This window comes from Sylvia atricapilla, chromosome 5 (assembly GCF_009819655.1).
Source record: "Sylvia atricapilla isolate bSylAtr1 chromosome 5, bSylAtr1.pri, whole genome shotgun sequence".
Taxonomy (NCBI): Eukaryota; Metazoa; Chordata; class Aves; order Passeriformes; family Sylviidae; genus Sylvia; species Sylvia atricapilla.
This window is the reverse complement of record NC_089144.1, coordinates 24,287,942-24,307,144: the sequence shown is the minus strand read 5'-3', so window position 1 is coordinate 24,307,144 and position 19,203 is coordinate 24,287,942. Positions and strand designations below refer to the sequence as shown.

Here is a 19,203-nt window from a genome sequence, read left to right as displayed (position 1 = left end):
AGTAAGTTACTTTCCCTAATCAGCTTTGGAAGAGGGGATGAGTGACATGCATAGAATCACGAGTACTTAAGCTTCATCCATTTGCCTTGCATTTCTCCAGGCTGTGCCTGAGTTGTGCAAGACAGAGCACTGCAGTCTCCGTGTCTCTTTTTACCTCAAATCAGGAACTTGGTCAGACTCTGGTTCTTCTCTGGCCCCTGTGTCTGGGTTTCCATCCAGTGGGAGCTGCCACACTGTGTAAGGTGGGGAGCAGAGAGGAGCTAGTGTATAACCAGCTCTTGTCCTGATGCACTATCACAGTCAGATCATGAACCTGGCCCTAGAGTCTTCAAAGCTGTCTTTGATCTTTCAGTATAGCTAAGAGTAGGTCTTCAACACAAGATTATTTTGCAGAAAATCTTGCACTGTTAAAATAGCCCAAGTTCAAGTCCTGCACATCTGCCACAGCAACAACCTGACCCTCTTCCCAGCAGAGCAGAACAACTAAATTTAAACAAATAGATAAATCAATGTTGGCATACTGAAAACATGGGGGTTTTCTAATATTGCTTTCTCCTGTCCCTTCAGATCTGGGAAGCGACCTAGTTCGTTATGATGGCCGAGTGCACACTCCTCACCTGGACAGGCTGGTGAGTGCAAGGAGTGTAAGTCCAACAACAGAAATGGTTTCAAGCGAATCTGTAGACTACAGATCAACTTTTCTAGAAGGTATGCCTCTATTAGGAATCAGTATGAGGATGTATTACACACCTTGATTTTCGTGTGTTCAGATGATAGCTATTTTGATCAGTATCCTAATTGCAGTTTCTCATCAGATTTGTCTGTGTCTGCATTTTTGGGACTCTCACATGTTCACAGGCTTGCTATTTTAACAGAACTACTCAGGGGCTTCCCAAGATTAAGGTGCAAAGGATTTTTACTTCTACTCAGGTTGAAGGAATAAATAAAATATAATTAGCAAAAAACTCTCTGTACGTATGTTCCATATGTTATTAGAAGCTAGTGTATATAGTAATTCTTTCTGTGTTGTCGTAAGATCCATCATACCATGCACAAATCCGTTCTGAAAATACTGATATTAACAATATCATCAAGTGGCTGTAGGTTTAGTGTGTCTCAGTGATTTCCTACAGTTCTCTTGGCCTAACATGGGACATGAAATTTTGTAAACTGATATTCTTTTGGCCTCTCCTGTAAATGGGACACTGTATAATGCATAAATGGTAATTTTAAACATTAGGCTAAAAGGATATGAAAACTGTGACAAATTGAATGGAGGGCCTTGTGCACTGTTATGCCAGTCTCAGGGAAGACTAATCCTATGCCAAATATATTTTTGTGCTGTATAATATGATTTTAAAGTGGGTATTCTTCAGAGGAGCAGTCTGCTACGCTTCTCATACCATGCTAGGCTCCTTGAACACATGCAGAGACCATGTCCTGTGAATACCATTAAAGAACCTTTATCTATTAGGAGTTCCTACATTATGGTGTATGAAATATCACAGGTATCTGTTAGTCTTGGTACAGACATAGTTGTGTACTGTTTCAGGTGCTGCTGTATACAACACAGTAGAAAGAACTCCAAATCTTTATTCCACCTTTGCAAGCCCCAATCACAGAGCTATCTGAGACACAGGCCTATTCCCAGCTTCCCCTATTATTCTTTAATTGCTGCCACTAGCTTGTACAGGAAGTTTCTTGATTGAAAATTTCCAAAGGGAAAAGAAAGCCCGTGCCACTGGCTAGGAGGGAAAGTGGTACATGAGACAAAACTGTGCAAAGATCCTTGGTGGAAGGTCAATCCACAGTGGTCCCGCAGCCACTGTGTACTGGCAAAGCACAGTGGAGAGTGCACCCAAGAAGGGCATGTGTTCATCTCATGTTCCTGTAGCAACATCAATGTCAATATTATCAAAGAATAAAAGAAACATTTGAAATGCAGGGTTTACATTTAGCAGCTGCAAAACTTATTTTGCAGCCATGGCTAGACTATTTTACTGTGTTTGTTAAATAGATATTTGCCCTTAGTTACAAATAAACTGATTTGTAAGTGTAGAAGTTGGTATTTTTGCTCCTAGATAAAATAATGGAATGTTTCTCAGCATCCAGAGTGATAAAAGCACTTTATAAAAATTTCACCACTTTTATGCAGAAATAAATAAAGCATGTCTGTACAATGGGGTTTTTTTACATTATGTAATGAGATACCTGATAATTTCTGTTGGTAAATTTACTCCCCTTTTTTTGTTTTTGACCCTGGACTAAATTCAGCTCATCATCTCCACTGAAATCACTCCAGACTGAAACTTGTATAAACTAAACATGGTTCTTTCATTCAGTCACACAAAGTGCTAGGAAAAAAGGTTTTAAACAAAACCAATTTGAAATACCTGAACAACGTGCTGTTGGTAAAAAAAAAAAAAAAAAAAAAAAAAAAAAAAAAAAAAAAAAAAAACCCTCCCTGGATTTGCTGAAATATTTTAGTTTCTGCTCTATCTGATGGCTCATGTTATTTTCATGGTATTCATGATAATACCAACTGTATTATCTTCAGCAGTTACAGGAAATGAATCACCTCTAGGCATTTCCCTGGTTGAAGATTTACCATTGGATAAATACACCTAGTCACCAGCACTTTGGAAACCTTCGTGAAGTGTAAAGTTCCCTACCAAATTAGAACATGACAATAATAGAAAGCTTTATATTTTTAATTGTTCACTACCTCCTGCTCTGATATTGCTGTATTTTTTCTGGTTTTGCTCTTGTTATACCCAATTGCTAGAAATGCTATAACCTCTATTTGGCAAGAAATGACAAGGCTTCGTTCCATCCCCTCAGAAAAGTGGAAGTTTTGCCATTTACTTTCATAAAAGTAGAGCTGAGACAAGCATAAATTTCTAGTAACATGGTTCTTCTGGAGGTTGGCCAATTACCAATGCATATTTTCATTTTCCCTTTGTGACCAAAACTTCATAAAGCCAAGCCACTTCCAAACTGATAAAATCAAACCTTGCTTACCAATGCAATAAAGCTCTTCATTTTTCAAGGAGAAGTTTGAAAGGATTATAATGATTATAATGAACAGTTTCTGTTCATTTTGCAGATCAGTTTCCAAGCATGTCTCAGAATGGATCATGCAGACCTGCCCAGTATCCTCACTCTGACCTCTCCCCGATTCTGTCTAGTGGAGACTCAGATTTAGCCAGTCCACTTCTCCAGACTAATGTCCACATTGACATCAGTGCCTTAAATCCTGACCTGGTCAAAGAAGTGCAGCATGTGGTTATTGGTGCCGACAGTCTGATTGTGCACTTCAGTGAAGTAATAGGAAGAGGTAAGTACTGCAACTCTGATATTGCAAACTGCTCCTCTTTTTGCACAGCTGTCCATTATAAACCATTCTGAATAAGGTGTCTATGCAGAGGGTTTTTCCAAGCTTTTTAGCTCTTATAGCACTGCATGCCGTGCACTGAATTTAGGGGGAAATGAAGGGGCTTTTCTTTGAAGTCAGTGCATTTGATCAGTTGGAGAAGACACCATGAGGAAGGAGTCTGCCAACTAACGAGACTCTTTTGAATTAATGGACTTGCTGGTCCCCCTCCAGCCTCACTCTCACCCTTTTCCAGGCTATGGAAAGCTCAGCCAGGGCTTCTGATCCCTAAGGCTGTGGTATGGGAGTGAATCTGTCACAGGATATTATGTGAAACCTAAGGCAGACATCTAAATGGCAGGGGATGCCGAGGCAGGAACGAAAGTGACCTGAAACTTGGAGCCTATTTGTCAGGATTGCTACATGACACAGCAGACTCCTGCAGTCATTGGTGTATGCAGTAAAAGTCCCCATGGCCCAGGTGAAATGCCCACACCCCTTTTGCCTCCTCAAGTTTCCACCAGCTCTGAGGAATTTGTTGCTTGTTTCCTCCCAGCAAATGCTCTTCATATCACCTCATTCCTCTCATGCCAGCTGCAGAAATATGTAGCTCCTGATTCACTTCCCCTTAGTTTTGTCCCTGATTTAGCAAGTCTCCTATTTTTCTAAATTTCTCTCATTCCTTTTATTCCTCCATATCTTCATAAGCGAGTTCCCTTCACCTTTCATAGCCCAGGCCAGTATTTCTGTTAGGGACATTCTTAAACGCTGTATGATTGAGTACCTAATTGTAACCAGCGTACAAACTGGATTTTCAGTATTTCTGCAGATCATGCATGAGAGGTCTCCTGTTGAGTATCAGAATACTGATAAAAAATTGGCTATGAATTTTATTCTTAATGCCTCTTCTGCAGGACAAGAGCCACAAATCAAACAAACAGTCAGTGTGTTTCACTTCTGTGTATTACACTTCATCATCCCCAAAGCAAGGGTGGGCCTTTTTCTTTTCTTTTTTGTTTTGGAAAACTCCAAGTAATTTCCCATTTTTCAAATGTTGAAAAAACCCTGGAATGACACCAAGATAATTAACTGTTTTAAATTTTCTCCTTTCTAACCAGAAACGGGCCATACCCCAAAATATTTTAGACACACCCAGTCCAAGCTTTAGGATTTGTGCCCAAGCTTCAAGCAATCTGTGGTCTGGTGGGATTTTAGTTGCTTTTATAAAACAAACTTTGGATTAATTTTACCTCAAGCCAAAAGCGAAGTCGACTGAGCTCTGACCAGAGCTTATGACTGGAACATAGTAAAATTAATCAGATAGTTTTATTCTCTCACACTGTGGAACTCACACTTATTAAAAAAAAAACAAAAACAAAAACAAAAACAAACTTTTTATCTGCAAATATTAGTATTTTAAGTGTCCAGTAAATAGTTCATCTATGAAAGAATGCCACAACTGTATGTACATAATTTGAGTTGCAGAAATTAATGCATGAGCCTGGAGCTCACACTTCACAGTTTCCCAAATCGGTAAACCCGACTTACTAAACATAATAAGTTTCGGTAGACAATATCATTTGTTTGGCAGGAAAGCACAGGATTTCTGTGGCCCTGGCAGTTCATTTCACTGCTTAGACCATGAGAAAGAAGGCAAATTTTGCTCATCATCTCTTATTGATATTTTATACTTGGAACTAGGCCATAGAAAAAACTGCCAAATGGTGTCATCAGTCTGTGATGAGTAGAGCAACTCCCAAACCATCCATGGCCAACACATCACTTTCAACAGTCAACATTTTCCATAGAATAGCAAGACCTGAGCGGCTGTAATCCCAGAGTGGCTGTCCTTTCCATCACACACATCAGATGCATCAAGTTTGTACAGTCCAGTGGACCACTTAGCATGGGCTTGCAGATCACTGGGAACCACCAGCCCAGTGGTCATGTTGTCTCCTAACTGCTCCCTGTGCTTTCCAGGTGTCCTCCTTTGACACCTGTGTCACAGGAGAAAATTATGGGAATGGGCTGACATGGGTTTTGTGTGCATAGTCATTACAAGAACATGAATACTTGTGGCGCCAGCCTTGTCATTATTTATACTCTCCATTTAGGCCAAGAAATACCAATTATGCTGCAAATAAAGTTTTCATTTTATGTAATGGTGGTTTTGTGTAATGGTGATTTTATGAATGGTGGTTTTATGTAATGGTCCTATTCCATTTATTTTAATATGTTAGTTAGGAAGTATACATTACAAGTGTTGGGAATTGGACAGAAATGGAGTGTGATCACTTTCTTACAGTATAATTGCTACCCAATTATGGAAAATACCAGAAAGCTAATTTGACTTCTTAAAGCTAATATGGCTCATTTTTTTACACAGGACATTTTGGCTGTGTGTACCATGGGACATTGCTGGATAATGATAGCAGGAAAATTCATTGTGCTGTGAAGTCACTGAACAGTGAGTTACATGTTTAATACTGAGATATTACTATTAATTCCAAAGATAACTGGGGTGAACCAATAAATTCCAGTGAAGCATACATTCACAAACAAAGATTCTTAGTTCCAGCTGAATCAGATTTATTTTTGGAGCAATTCCAATTACTTCAGACTACCACAACTCATTGGCATATAATTTTACATCAAATGAAATGTCCGTATATTTCCTCTACAAAGAAAAGAATGATGGAAAATAAGGGAAAGGTAGCATCATTTTTTTATTCTACTGAAGATTTGTGTTTGGAAGTTAAATTGCTGAAGAGAGGGCAAAGCTGCTGGAAAAACAGGAAGATACTATAACAACATTTATTAAGGGCTTTACTCGAGTGTTGTTATTCAGTATTGAATCATACAAAATAAGAAATGAAGAAACAGAATTAAAATCACCACTAGTCTGTTGGTTATTTTTGTTTGGTTATTGAAGGAAAATCAATGTACATAACCTGGTTGTAATGTGGGAGGTGGAGAGCATGTTCATAGTCTCTAATTATCACTTTGTTATGCAATGACATGCTATAGAGAAATGAACCCTAGTTTGTTTCTGTTTCTTTTAATTAATTCCTTTTATTACTGGATTTCCCAGGGATTACTGACCTGGAAGAAGTAGCTCAGTTTCTGAAAGAAGGAATAATCATGAAAGATTTCACTCATCCCAATGTTCTGTCGCTCCTGGGAATCTGTTTGCCCAATGAAGGATCCCCATTAGTCGTTCTTCCATACATGAAACATGGAGACCTTCGAAACTTCATTAGGAACGAGACTCACGTAAGTACCTGGTGAGGTATAAATGGTAATGCCAGTCTGGCCACACCCTGCTCCAACACCACACGTTACCAGCTCTCATAATTACATTATGTCTGCGACTTACTGCTATTACCACCTTAACCTTTAGCACTTGCTTAGCCTGGCATTGAGCCCAGCCACAGTGCTGCCACTCCTTCCCCTCCCCCTCAAATTCCTCTCTAGAATGTTTCCCAGAAATTATCAGCAATAAGTATTTCTCATTTCCCATCCATAAGCCTCTTTATAAACAAATGTGTTTATGACATCTATGTCCAGGGGCCCAATCATCTGCTGGTTAAACTGGCACATCTCTGTTGACTTTAGCACAGCTATGCCAGTCATCAACATCTGCTCCTCCAGCTTCTAGGTAAGGGAACTCCATGTCCAGCTAGTGTCACAGTCCATTTATTATCAATATTTTTTCTTCTTAATAAAGAAAACCAGGAACTGTTGTACAAACTATGAGTATTCTCCTTTCAGCAGTCTTCCACATTTCTATTGAAAGACTGTAGATTCCTCAAATGTGCCTCACTGCTTTTTCTCAAGTAGGAGACCACAGATCTTACCTCAGGCAGTGTAAGCCCACTTTATACTGTAGGATTTCACCTATTTCACAGTATTACAACCAATTGGATTTTGTTCTTGCTTTTATGGTAATCAGCAATAGCCAGAACAATTGAAAAAAGAAAAAAAAAAGCATTTCAACAAATTTTTGGAGGAGTTAAGCTTTCTGAGGCTGGGACCTGCTCCTATTTGAGCTTCTTTCATTCTTTCATTCAAGCACCAGGGCCCTTGTCTGTAAATAGCACCACGGTTCCTCCTGAAATAAATAGAATAATGACCACACTTGAATCAGATTGTTCCACAGAAAAAAAATATAAGGAGCAATATCAAAACCACAAAAATCTGTAGGATCCTTACTATTACGTAACAAGTCATATGATTGCCCATAAAAGATTACATATTTATGCTTATACTTATTTTGATATTTAACATTTTAAATATCATCTCACCATGTAGGCAAGCAGAAAGACTTAACAATCACTGCCAAAAAATCTTTCTCTGGTAACTGCTAAAGTCTCATTTGCCTTTTTCATGATGTCATACTGACGCACCTGTTTTGTCCTAAATAGGACTTTCTCTTTTCTTGGTCATCTCCAGCTGTTGAGCTCCAAGTTCATGATTAGTACCTTCTACTGAGTTACAGGCTATCACTTCTAAGTCCACATAAGTGAAATTTGTGTATCATCTGTGATGCTGATGTTTCAGCATACTGTTCCACTTCCCAGGCCAGGTTATGCTGCTTATGCTGCAAACTCTACTCTTCTGGAGACAGTCAGCTCTTTTGTTTTCTTATAGTGTGTTTTCTCACTGGGGGTAAGAAGTTGACTTAAACCAGTTTCACTACAAGCACCAACCTTTCTCGATCATTCTGGTGGCAGGAGAGGTGTGTAAAACCTAAAGAGTCACAGCATAAAGCAGTCTGATCCTCGCTTTATTAAAGCTTCTGCATTCATTTTATCATAAATGTTTGTATTTTACAGAATCCAACAGTAAAAGATTTAATTGGATTTGGCCTTCAGGTCGCAAAAGGAATGAAATACCTTGCAAGTAAAAAGTTCGTCCATAGAGATTTGGCAGCAAGAAACTGTATGTAAGTACAAACATCAACTTTCAGCCATGTTACCACACTCTTCTGTGTATAACAGTGTGATGAGCTGAACTGAAGTGTCCGGGATTTTGCTACTTTTTAGTCAAAAGATGGTGGTTTTTTCATTGCTCTGCAATTATACTGATGTTTGTCTTGCATACTGATGAGCTACTCATCTTGCTAAGGGCTCATTTCTTACACATAAGCTTTTTTTGAGTGTGAGAAATAAGAAAGCTGAGGTGAATGTGTAGCCGCTCAAAATCATTGGTTAGAGTTTAAAAGGCATCTCCTTAGGGAAGTTGAACTGCTGTTGCCTCAACTTGCTGTGCTTCCACCCAGCCTCTTCAGAAGCAGCGTGTCTCTGCTGCCACACCTAACCAGGAGGGAGGGGAACACAGGGGAACTTTGTGAGAAAAACAGAACACAAAGAAACACCAGTGAGGCCTCTTGAGAGTAGTCTTTCATTACATGAGTATGAGCTTACTTTGGCTCAACTAGGCACACAAATTAACATTCAAAGAATCTTACCAGTGTCTGGGAAGCCAGACAGTTCAGTTCCCACAAAGACGAACTGATACAGGAGTTACCAATATGATTATGCTGATTTATCACTGATGTTGTGAATTAATGAAGCACAGCCTTAAACATTAAAGTTTATTTTTAGCACATCATAAACTGGAACTCTGGCTGCAAAAAGGTCATTAACCCGTGACATCAGATGTCTTATTCTTTTTTCAAGGGTGCACACCTGTGCAGCTCAACAGCCTCTGAAAAAGAACATTTTCTTACAGGCATTGGCTTTTTTAAGGGATGAAAAAAGTCACAAGCAGATTTTCAGATTTCCTAAGAAGAAATGCATTGGGTTACTAAACGAAAGACCTAGTTCATCTAATCAAAGTCCAGATAGTGGCAACAGGACATTCCCCTTGTACACCTTCCTTGGGTGAGGAAGAAACAGCTCTCAGGGTGACTCACATGACCACTGAATGACTACTTTTGTACTTCTGTAGCACTTGAGAGTCTGGAGAGCTCCTGCCACAGCATCCACTTTCCCCAGTGGCCATGTGCAATCCAACATTCAGTACAGGCCCTGCTACAGTGGTGATGTCTATCAGAAAGCTAGCATGCAAATGTAGCCCTCAGAGACTCTTAACTCTATTCCAGTGTCCTGGAAGAGGTGCAGGAACCTCCTATGGCATAAACTGTTTCTTGCCGACACATCAAAGTTCCCTCTTACTCCCTTTATCAGATTAAGTTACGACATCAGTGAATACAGCAGATGGCTCTGTCCCATGCACTGGGATTTCAACAGACCAGAGTTGTCCAGACAGAAACCTCATAAATTCAAGGAAAATGCCATGTGTAGATGCTGAGAGAGACAGGATCATTTAGCCTAGAGAAGGATCAAGGGGATCTTATTCATATGAATAAATACTTGATATGGTGGATTAAAGAAGAGGAAGCCAGATGCTTCTAAGTGGTGCCCAAGCACAGACCAAGAGGCAGCAGGCACAAACTGAAATAGAGAAAATTGCATTTAAACATAGTAATGCTTTTATTGTAGGGATGACTGAACATTGGCCCAGGTTGCCAGAGAGGTAGTGGAGCCCTTATCCTTGCAGATAATTAAAACCCACCTGGTCATGGTTCTGAGCAACCTGCAGTAGCAGACCCTGCTTTGAGCAGGGGAGATAGTGGTGAACTAAATGGTCTTAAGAAGCCCCTTCCAGCCACACCCGTTCTGTGACTGTGGGATGCTGTAAAGGAGCCCAAAACAAAGTGCTTGCTGTGACTAGGTCTGCACGTGTAAAGAAGGATAGACTTGAAAATGCCAGCACCCACACTCTGTCTGTGACAATGATACTACTTATCAGGACAAATATCAGGCTTAGGAGACGCAAAGCTAAGGAGGTCTTCTGGTATGACTGAGCTGTAAGCACAACAGAACTTTTGTTAAGCAGTCATTTTCCCCCACAACAGACACCAAACTCATCCTTAGTTACAGGACTACATTATTACATAAAGGCAGTCACTGAGATAATGATGGATCCCTCCTCATCAAAACTGAGAGTGAGTAGGAAAGGTGATACATTGACCTAGAAATAAAAATGAGCAGGTTTTAAGGATACAGAAGAAGGAACAGCTGTGGAAGAAATGATGTAGAACTCAATCAGGATATGCAGGCTATTAGCAAAAATCTTTTTATACATAGCAATTGTTTTAAAATAACTGTAATTTAAATTGTATTATCGAAACAATATCCGTCATTTCCTGAGTTCATTCACTGTGTTAAATGGGTGTCAAATATACTTTGCTACACTTTTGTTTCAGTGTTACATTAGTTCATAGATCCCAAATAAAGTACTGCTATCCAAAGTCACAGTCTCAAAAATGCAAGGCAGTCATTATAATTCACCAACATGGTAAATCTTGCCTGCTCAATTGCAAATACTACCTCTTGTCATTTCTCTAGGTTGGATGAAAAATTCACTGTCAAGGTTGCTGATTTTGGTCTTGCTAGAGATGTCTATGATAAAGAATACTACAGTGTGCACAATAAAACAGGAGCTAAACTGCCAGTGAAATGGATGGCTTTAGAAAGTTTACAAACCCAGAAGTTCACAACAAAGTCAGACGTGGTAATGTACAAATATATTTGTATCACTTATTTATTTCTTTTATATTGCCTGAGGCATCTTTCTAGTATTTAATTAATGGAACAACTCCAAATCAGAACTTATCTTTGAATATGTCTCTTGCTCACATAAGAATAAAAGAGTCTTTCTACATCCAGAAAGTATATTTGTCCCAGTCACAAAGGAAGAAGTTGTTGACCGGATTATATCTTACTGCTCAGGAAAGGAATAGGAGTTTAACCCTGTTCCAAGGGAAACTAAGGACATTCCAAGAAGCCAAGTTGGAGCTGAACCCTGCTATAGGAGGGGCTCTGGAAAGCTTGACTGAACAGGTTAACTTGGAGACTTGTAAAAGTTTATAGCTCTCCAAAATACTTTATTTGCTTTATAAATACTTACTGGCTGCCTACAGCAATCTCAAGTATTAACTGGCCATTTATGAAGAAAAAATTGTTACAGTGAAGTCAGTTGGCTGGATTGCTTTGTATTTTAGCTCTCCATTCAATCCAGATTCAGACTGACCTGTGATGCATAGAATTTTCACCATGTATATTGTCTTCAGCACGTGTTTACACAGAGTTAGTCAGATCATCAGTTCATGTAAACTGGCAGAGCTCCATTAACCTCAAAAGAGATCTGCCAATTTATACCAGCTAAGTAACAGGCCTATAGGCTTTTATTTTCTTTCATTTACTTAGATGAAATTCACTGGCTCTTATTTAAGTGGCTCCTCAAGTCCCTACAGCATTTATTAGCCCACTTAAAAGAAACCTGAATGCAGTAAAACAACTTTTCAAAGGGAATATCCATGCAGTTGAATGCTTAAATCTGTCAAACCATCTTCTAAAACAGGAATGTAAAGCCCTTCAACCCTTTAACTTTTTATTTATTTTTTTGTTTTCTTAGTGGTCCTTTGGTGTATTGTTATGGGAACTTATGACACGAGGGGCACCACCTTACCCTGATGTAAATTCTTTTGATATAACTGTTTACTTACTACAAGGAAGAAGGCTGCTGCAACCTGAATACTGCCCTGATCCACTGTAAGTAAATAGTTTGCAAAGGCTTCTGCCAATGCTGATGATTTTGGCACTATAGTAATTGAGACACTTGGAGGAAAGAGGAAGTTGGTTTTTTTTTTCTTTTTATGTGATTTCATAACTGAACACTTCTTTTATTTGAATGGCAGGTATGAAGTCATGCTGAAGTGCTGGCATCCAAAACCTGAGATGCGTCCAGCATTTTCTGAACTTGTTTCAAAAATATCAACCATCTTCTCCACTTTTATTGGGGAACACTATGTTCATGTCAATGCTACTTATGTCAATGTAAAGTGCATTGCTCCCTATCCTTCTCTTCTATCATCACAAGACAACACAGACGTGGATGTTGACACATGACGGGTATGTCTGAAATTAAGGAAAATCCATTCTTAGTTGTATGAACAAAAAGCAAAACACTTTGTCCACTAGTTTTTACTGCCCGGTCTTTGTGAGAACACTGTTGCACATGTTTATGTTGTTGCCCAAGTTGCACTAGTAAAAGGACACAATATATTGTTTAAGGATACAGGATTCCATGAACTATCACAGTAATTTCCAAGTATTTGGAGAACGCCATCAATTTACCAAATGAAAATATGGTGTGCTACCATCCAGAGCTAATTCCCACAAACTGTTGTTAATGTGTGCTCAGACCCAAAAATAAAGATTGATCATTAATGCCATGAAAGTAGAATATCAATCAGTATGGCTGAAAGGACTCTTATTGTGCATGTACTTTAAGATAATGAGCAGTGCAGAAATGGTTTTCATACAAAAGGCCAAGAAATGCAATGAGAATTACAAGAGTTTAAAATGTATTTTCATTCCACATGGGGCAAACTTTGGATTTTTGAACTACATCAACAAGGTTTCTAAGAACCTGGGCAGCCAAGATAGCCGTCCTCATGAGTGTCTTAACAGAAATCAAAATCAAGAAACGGCGTGCAGTACAATAAGTATAGAAAAGTATGACTAGATGAGGCGTGGGTGAGGAATGCCAAGAAAAAACTGGAACTGAACCTGGCAAGGGATGAAAATAATAACAGAAACGGCTTCTAGAGGTACGTTAAGCAGAAAAGTAAGGACAAAGAAGGTGTTCCCCCTCTGTTAAACAATGCTGATGGATGAAGAGAAGTCTGAGGTACTTAACTTTCTTTCCTCAGTCTTCAATGGCAACATCTCTTCCCACACCTCTTGAATGGATGGATAACAGGATGAGGACTGGGAGAGCAAAGCCCCTCCCAGTGTAAGCGAAGACCAGGTTCATGACCACCCAGGGAACTTGAAGGTGCACAAGTCTATGGGACCTGATAAAATGTATCCCAGAGTTCTGAAAGAACTGGCTGGTGCAGTTGCCAAGCTGCTTTCCATGATACTCAGAAAGTCATGGCAGTCATGGCAAGTCCCAGGCGGCTGGAAAAAGCGGAACAGCGTACCTATCTTTAGGAAGAGAAGAACAACTCTGGAAACCACCAACCTGTCAGCCTCAGCTCTGTCCCTGGGAAGGTCATGGAACAGATCCTTCTAGAAGGCACATGAAGAACAGGGTGGTCCTTCACCAGAATTCAAGACACCAGCATACCTTCTCCAAGGACAAGTCCTGCCTGACCAGCCTAGTGGCCTTCTATGATGGAGTGACTACACCAGTGGAAAAGGGGAGGTGTGCAGATGTCATTTATCTAGGCTTCTTTAAAACTTTTGCCATGGCCCCCCACAATGTCCTCTCGAAACTGGACAGAGATGGATTTTGATGGGTGGAGTGTTAGATGCTTAAGAAGTTTTTTGGATAGTCACATCCAGAGGGTAGTGGTCAATGGCTCAGAGTCCTGATGGCCATCAGTGACAAGTGTGTCCCTCAGGGTCAGCATTGGGACCAGTGTTATTTAATATCTTCATTAATGCCAGAGACAAAGGGCTCAGTGCACCCTCAGCAAACTTGCAGATGGCACCAAGCTGAGTGGTGCAGTTGACAAGCCTGAGGGATGGGATGCCATCCAGAGGGACCTGGACAAGCTCAAGGAGTGGGCTGGTGGAAATGCCAAGAGTTTTAACAGGACCAAGTGCAAGGTGCTGCAGCAGGGTCAGGGAAACCCCCGTACCAACACAGGCTGGGGGATGAACAGATCCAGAGCAGCCCTGCCAGGAAGGACTTGGGCCTCAGGAGAGGCTGGGCATGAGCAGGCAAAGTGCCCTCCCAGAAAGTCAGTTGTATCCTGGGCTGCATCAAGAGCAGTGTGGCCAGCTGCTCAATGAAGGGGATTCTGTCCCACTGCTCCACTCCAGTGAGACCCCACCTGGAGTGCTGCATCCAGCTCTGGGGCCCCATCACAGGAAGGGCATCAATCATCATGATTAGAGAGTTGGAGCACCTCTCCAGTGGGGAAAGGCTGGGACAATTGGGATTCTTCAGCCTGGAAGAGAGAAGGCTTTGGGGGGGACCTAATTGCAACCTTCAGTACCTGAAGGGAACTTGCAGGAAACATGAAACGACTATTTATAAAGGCGTAAAGTGACAGAAGAAGGGGAATGAGTTTAAGCTGAAAGAGAGTAGGTTTAAATTAGATATTGGGGGAAAAATTCTTTAGTATGAGGGTGGTGACACTGGAACAGGTTATCCAGGGAAGTTGTGGATGCCCCATCCCTGGAATTTTCAACATTCATCAATGTACCCACAGCAGAGGGGCTGCAACTATATGATCTTCAAGGTCCCTTCCAACCTGGGCCATTCTATGATTCTATGTCTTACTAGTTCTCTGGTATAGTCAGACGGTACAAAAACCAAAGGGAAAATCATCTAGCTTAAAGCATTCCTAGTGTCAACATGATTCCAACATGCAACCATTTCTTTGAGTCAAATAATCTATAGCAACAGATCTCTTGCTGAAAAATTAAAAGACTCTATTTCTTTCAATAAGCAATGGATCACTCAGAGAATTAAAACTTGAAGGTTGCTGTCTGATGAGTCACTTGGAACAGCTGAAGCTCTGCCACCTACCCTTGGGTGGAGCTACAGATGTGACTAAGGAGCAGAGGTGTTGCAGGCAGCCCTGACCTAAAAAGACACCACCATAGCAGGCTTATCAGTAACTTCTTCATACCAGCCCTGAAGAGCAGAGAAGACTGATCAAAAGAAGAAATAGCTTTAGGCCCTCTTTACTCTCTTCCTAGATCACACAACCCAGTGAATTATCTACTTTTAATACTAAGTTATGACCAGAGAAACAATTTTGAAAAGAGATAGCAAATAAAACTTCTATTCATTAGGGAAGAGTACTATAACTTTAGGGCAAACATCACATGTCATTTCTGTTCCTGTGGAATTCTGTGCATACTACTGTATAGTTTGTTTAGAATAGGATAGAACTGGGTTTGCTGGTGTAAACACATAAAGTATTCTATTTTTATATTAAAAAAAAGTTTATTTTTAATGACATTTACAAAGTTTGGTTAGGCCACAAAATACTGCACTGTGAACATTTCAGAAAATGTATGCCAATGTACATGATTCATAAACTGTAGCAACCTTAAGAAATACTGTGTAAATAATAAAAAGGAAAAGAACCGACTGTAAACACACTCCACCGTAAGTATATCTCCATTGCTGCAGGCAAACCATTTTCAGATCTTCAAAGAGAGGTAATGCAGATAAAGAACTGATATAAAGGAGATATATCGTTCATGGGAGACTGTGTTATAACTGAAAGATTTATAATGAGGGCAGAGTGTGTAGGCAAGCTATGAGCAGATAATATTGTATTGTGTTTCATCACCACTTTCATTTCAGAAATGAACTTTCATGTCTGCTCAGAGTGATACTAATTGTAGATTGCTCAAGGACAAAAGGCTTTGCTGCAGGCAAAAAAAAATCATCTCTATGGTTGTTAAAACAGCTAAGGAAGTTTATGACACATAGATTTGGAGAAGTTACTCCAAACTTGTACGTACATGCTTGAGGAACGCTGCAATGTGAAACAGAGAACATTTTTTACTATTTATGGACTTTTGCTTAATAAAGTTAATGTTGTGTCTGGGACACCTGTAAGAATATGTGATTCTAGTAAAGATTTGATGTTAGTAAGTTCATATATCTGCAAAGAGCTGAATGGTACTTATGTTTATAGTTGTTGTTATGACCGAATAAACATGTTATTAAAATGAATTATTGTAATATTTTAAGCTCCGTCATTACTGTTCACATAGACTGTTTAACTGACAAGTCTATCCGTATGCCTTTTCTGAGTAACATGGGAAGAGCGACCTTGGGAACTGTGGGGGAGAAGGGAAAAAACTCAGAAACTTAAAAATACAGAGTGCACCAATAAATCAAGCACACGGTTCATCAGCCTCCTAGCCATTAATATATCAGAGAAAGATGCTGAATATTTGTCGTCAACAATTGTGGCATAGTTTGTTTGAATACCAGGTCTCCTGCCTAACCACAGGCTGTACCCATACAGAGCCTTGAAATTCTTGATGCACTTAGAGCTGAGGTGGAATTTGAAGCTTGGAATTTAACTATCATAAGGAGTACATGCGTGACCCAACAAGGATGCCAGCACTTGTGTTTGGTATCCAAGTCCCTAATCAGTCGTGATACACAAGTAATTTCAAGTACCTTAATCTGTGGCCCTCAGGGTCATCCATCCCGCATTTAATGTCTGCAAGGTGTTTTTTATCTGTGACACCTGAAGAGGAAAAATCCACGGAGTTCTTGGTTCTTCTAGAGCAAGAGAAGACAGCCCCACCCTTCTTCCACACATTTCCTCCCAGTTACATGAGATGTCTCCCACTGAATTCACAGATTTCCTTTTGTGAAGAGTATTTTAAGTGGGTACCCCACAAACTGCAATACACACTGTCCTGTGCCACTCTAAGTTGGACTCTACAAGCTTGTTTCTCCAGTGTCTTATCTCATTTTGTACTTACCTCACTCAAAAATATTTCAATGCACATCATCTCATTGACAGCAGACTGAACACAAGCCAGTGTGTGCCCAGGTGGCCAAGAAGGCCAATGGCATCTTGGGTTGGATCAGCAGGACTAGGAAAGTGATTCCTTTCCTGCACTCAGCACTGGTGAGGCCACACCTTGAGTGCTGTGTCCAATTCTGGGCCCCCCAATTTAGGAAGGATGTTGGGATTCTGGAGCATGTTCAGAGAAGGGCAGTAAGGCTGGTGAAGGGTCTGGAACACAAATCCTGTGAGGAGTGGCTGAGGGAGCTGAGGTTGTTTAGCCTGGAGAAGAGAAGGCTCAGGGGAAACCTTACTGCTCTCTCAACCACCTGAAAGGAGGCTGTAGCCAGGTAGGGGTCAGCCTCTTCTCCCAGGGAGCCAGCAACAGGACAAGAGGATGCAGTCATAAGCTGAGCCACAGCAGGTTTAGGTTGGAAAGAAGTTCTTCACAGAAAGGGTGAGTGAGAATTGGAATGGGCTGCCCAGGCAGGTGGTGGTGTCACTGTCCCTGGAGGTGTTTTAGAAAAGACTGGATGTGGCACTCGGTGCCATGGTCTAGTTGACAAAGTGGTGTTAGGTCGTAGGTTAGACTTGATGACCTCAAAGGTCTCCAACCTAATTAATTCTGCAATCTCAACTGATTAAAAACAGCATTTATATGCTCTTGCCATTTCAAAATATCAGGAAAACCCAGTATCAAAACACATTTTCTCCAGACACATTTACTTCTTAACAAAAAGTATATATGCTCAGTTTCATCTCAAAATATATTTCAGGGAGAAGTTCAGGCTTAATGATCTCAAGAGGTCCCTTCTAACCCTAAATATTCTTTTATTCTGTGAAAAAGGCATTGAAAATAGTAGCTAAGAATGAAAATATTCTGCTAGGTCACAAGACTGACCAATTTTTTATTCTAATTATTTATATTTAATTTATTTTCCAACAGATTTTCAGGATTTCCCTGAAAAGTCAGTAAAAAATCTCCAAGATTTTAACACAATCTGCGATTAATACCAGGGTCTTCAATCTAAACCAGAGTAGCACACAGTCAAATGATCATCTGAACTTAAATACCAGATTTGTAACACATTCCTCTGATTACTTCTCATGATTTCTCAGGGATGCTATATATTGCATTTTTGAAAGGGTCAACAGAATCACAAGCTTCCCATGCTCAGTTTTTCATCCTAGCAATTTTGATTATACCAGGTACACACTGCAGCAGATCTGCAGCTGACTTACACTGGCAGGCTTCCCACCACAGGAATATTAACAGTGGATGGGGCCCATGGTCAAAACATTGCATAACACACACCCTACAAAAAAGCCAAGAAATTGAAAAATAGGGAGGGATATCCTCCCCCCACAGAAATTTTCCTGTTGGTTTCACACCAACTTTTTCAGTGCACTATTAACTCAACCATTGAGAGTCATCTGCCTCTATTCATGAAGATTTTTAATCCATTGAGAGTAACTTGCCTCTATTAAGAAGATTTTTAATACATCCAACAATATTAAAGGTTTCCAAAACAAAGGAAAAATTGTACACAGTATCACTGGGTTGCTAAGGCTTAGCATATTGCTAATTTTCTGTCTCTGGTGTTAAGATCAGTCAAGAAGAAGAGACCTACATGCTTTATGTAAATAAATTATGAGGTTGCAGTGGAAGAAACAGCACAGGTAAGAAACTGCAAAAGGGCCTCAAAATAATTTTATACCTAAAGATAAAACTCTCCCTTCAGAAATTTCATTTCTGGGATTCAGCCATAATGCTACATCAGAGAAAAAGGTCAGAGCAGATAAATGAAATAGAAATCATAATAGGTTTTTTACTCACTAAGCAAAACATCTATTCCTGAAAATTCCAATTTCCATCCTTTTAACAAACAGGTCATGAACTGAGTATCTGAGCATGAAAGAAAAACACAGGAAATCTTAAGATTGTGCCAAACGGATTAGTAAAAACATGTACAAGAAATTGTGATCTCACAGACAGCAGAGAGAACTCAGAACAACTTTATTGACTCAACACACACCAGCTCAGTGGAAATTAGCCTCTCACCCCAGAACTGTGCTCTGACACTAAACCTGAATTTTCCTTTTGCAATCCCCATCCACCTGCTAACACTACAGGTGCGTTTACTTCCTGTGAGGATACCAAAAGACTCTTTCTGATTAAGGTTAAGCACTTCTAGACACTCCATGACCTCCTGGGGCACAGAAGAGGAGAGATTCCTGTTTTGTAAGAAAATCTGCT

General features: G+C 40.1%; 1 protein-coding gene and 1 long non-coding RNA gene across 3 annotated transcripts in view; one reads left to right on the top strand and one right to left on the bottom strand.

Annotated features, from left to right (window-relative positions):
* The window catches only part of MET (MET proto-oncogene, receptor tyrosine kinase), a 70,276-nt gene extending 54,123 nt beyond the window's left edge, over positions 1-16,153 (top strand). The window contains exons 13-21 of one of the 2 annotated variants that reach the window (XM_066318988.1): positions 568-708; positions 3,107-3,337; positions 5,760-5,840; positions 6,465-6,646; positions 8,209-8,318; positions 10,789-10,954; positions 11,858-11,994; positions 12,141-12,354; positions 15,779-16,153. In XM_066318988.1, the coding sequence (XP_066175085.1) occupies positions 568-708; positions 3,107-3,337; positions 5,760-5,840; positions 6,465-6,646; positions 8,209-8,318; positions 10,789-10,954; positions 11,858-11,994; positions 12,141-12,351 (1,259 nt within the window). In that variant the 3' untranslated portion in view covers positions 12,352-12,354; positions 15,779-16,153. Of the gene's footprint in view, positions 1-567; positions 709-3,106; positions 3,338-5,759; positions 5,841-6,464; positions 6,647-8,208; positions 8,319-10,788; positions 10,955-11,857; positions 11,995-12,140 lie in introns of both variants that reach the window. The other variant, XM_066318989.1, reaches the window with a different exon arrangement.
* Positions 6,640-10,052, bottom strand: LOC136361228 (uncharacterized). Its single transcript, XR_010743600.1, has 3 exons — positions 9,953-10,052; positions 9,751-9,831; positions 6,640-7,484 (listed from the first exon to the last, which is right to left on the bottom strand). It is a non-coding gene; the product is annotated as an uncharacterized lncRNA (long non-coding RNA).
* Positions 16,154-19,203: the final 3,050 nt, after the last annotated feature.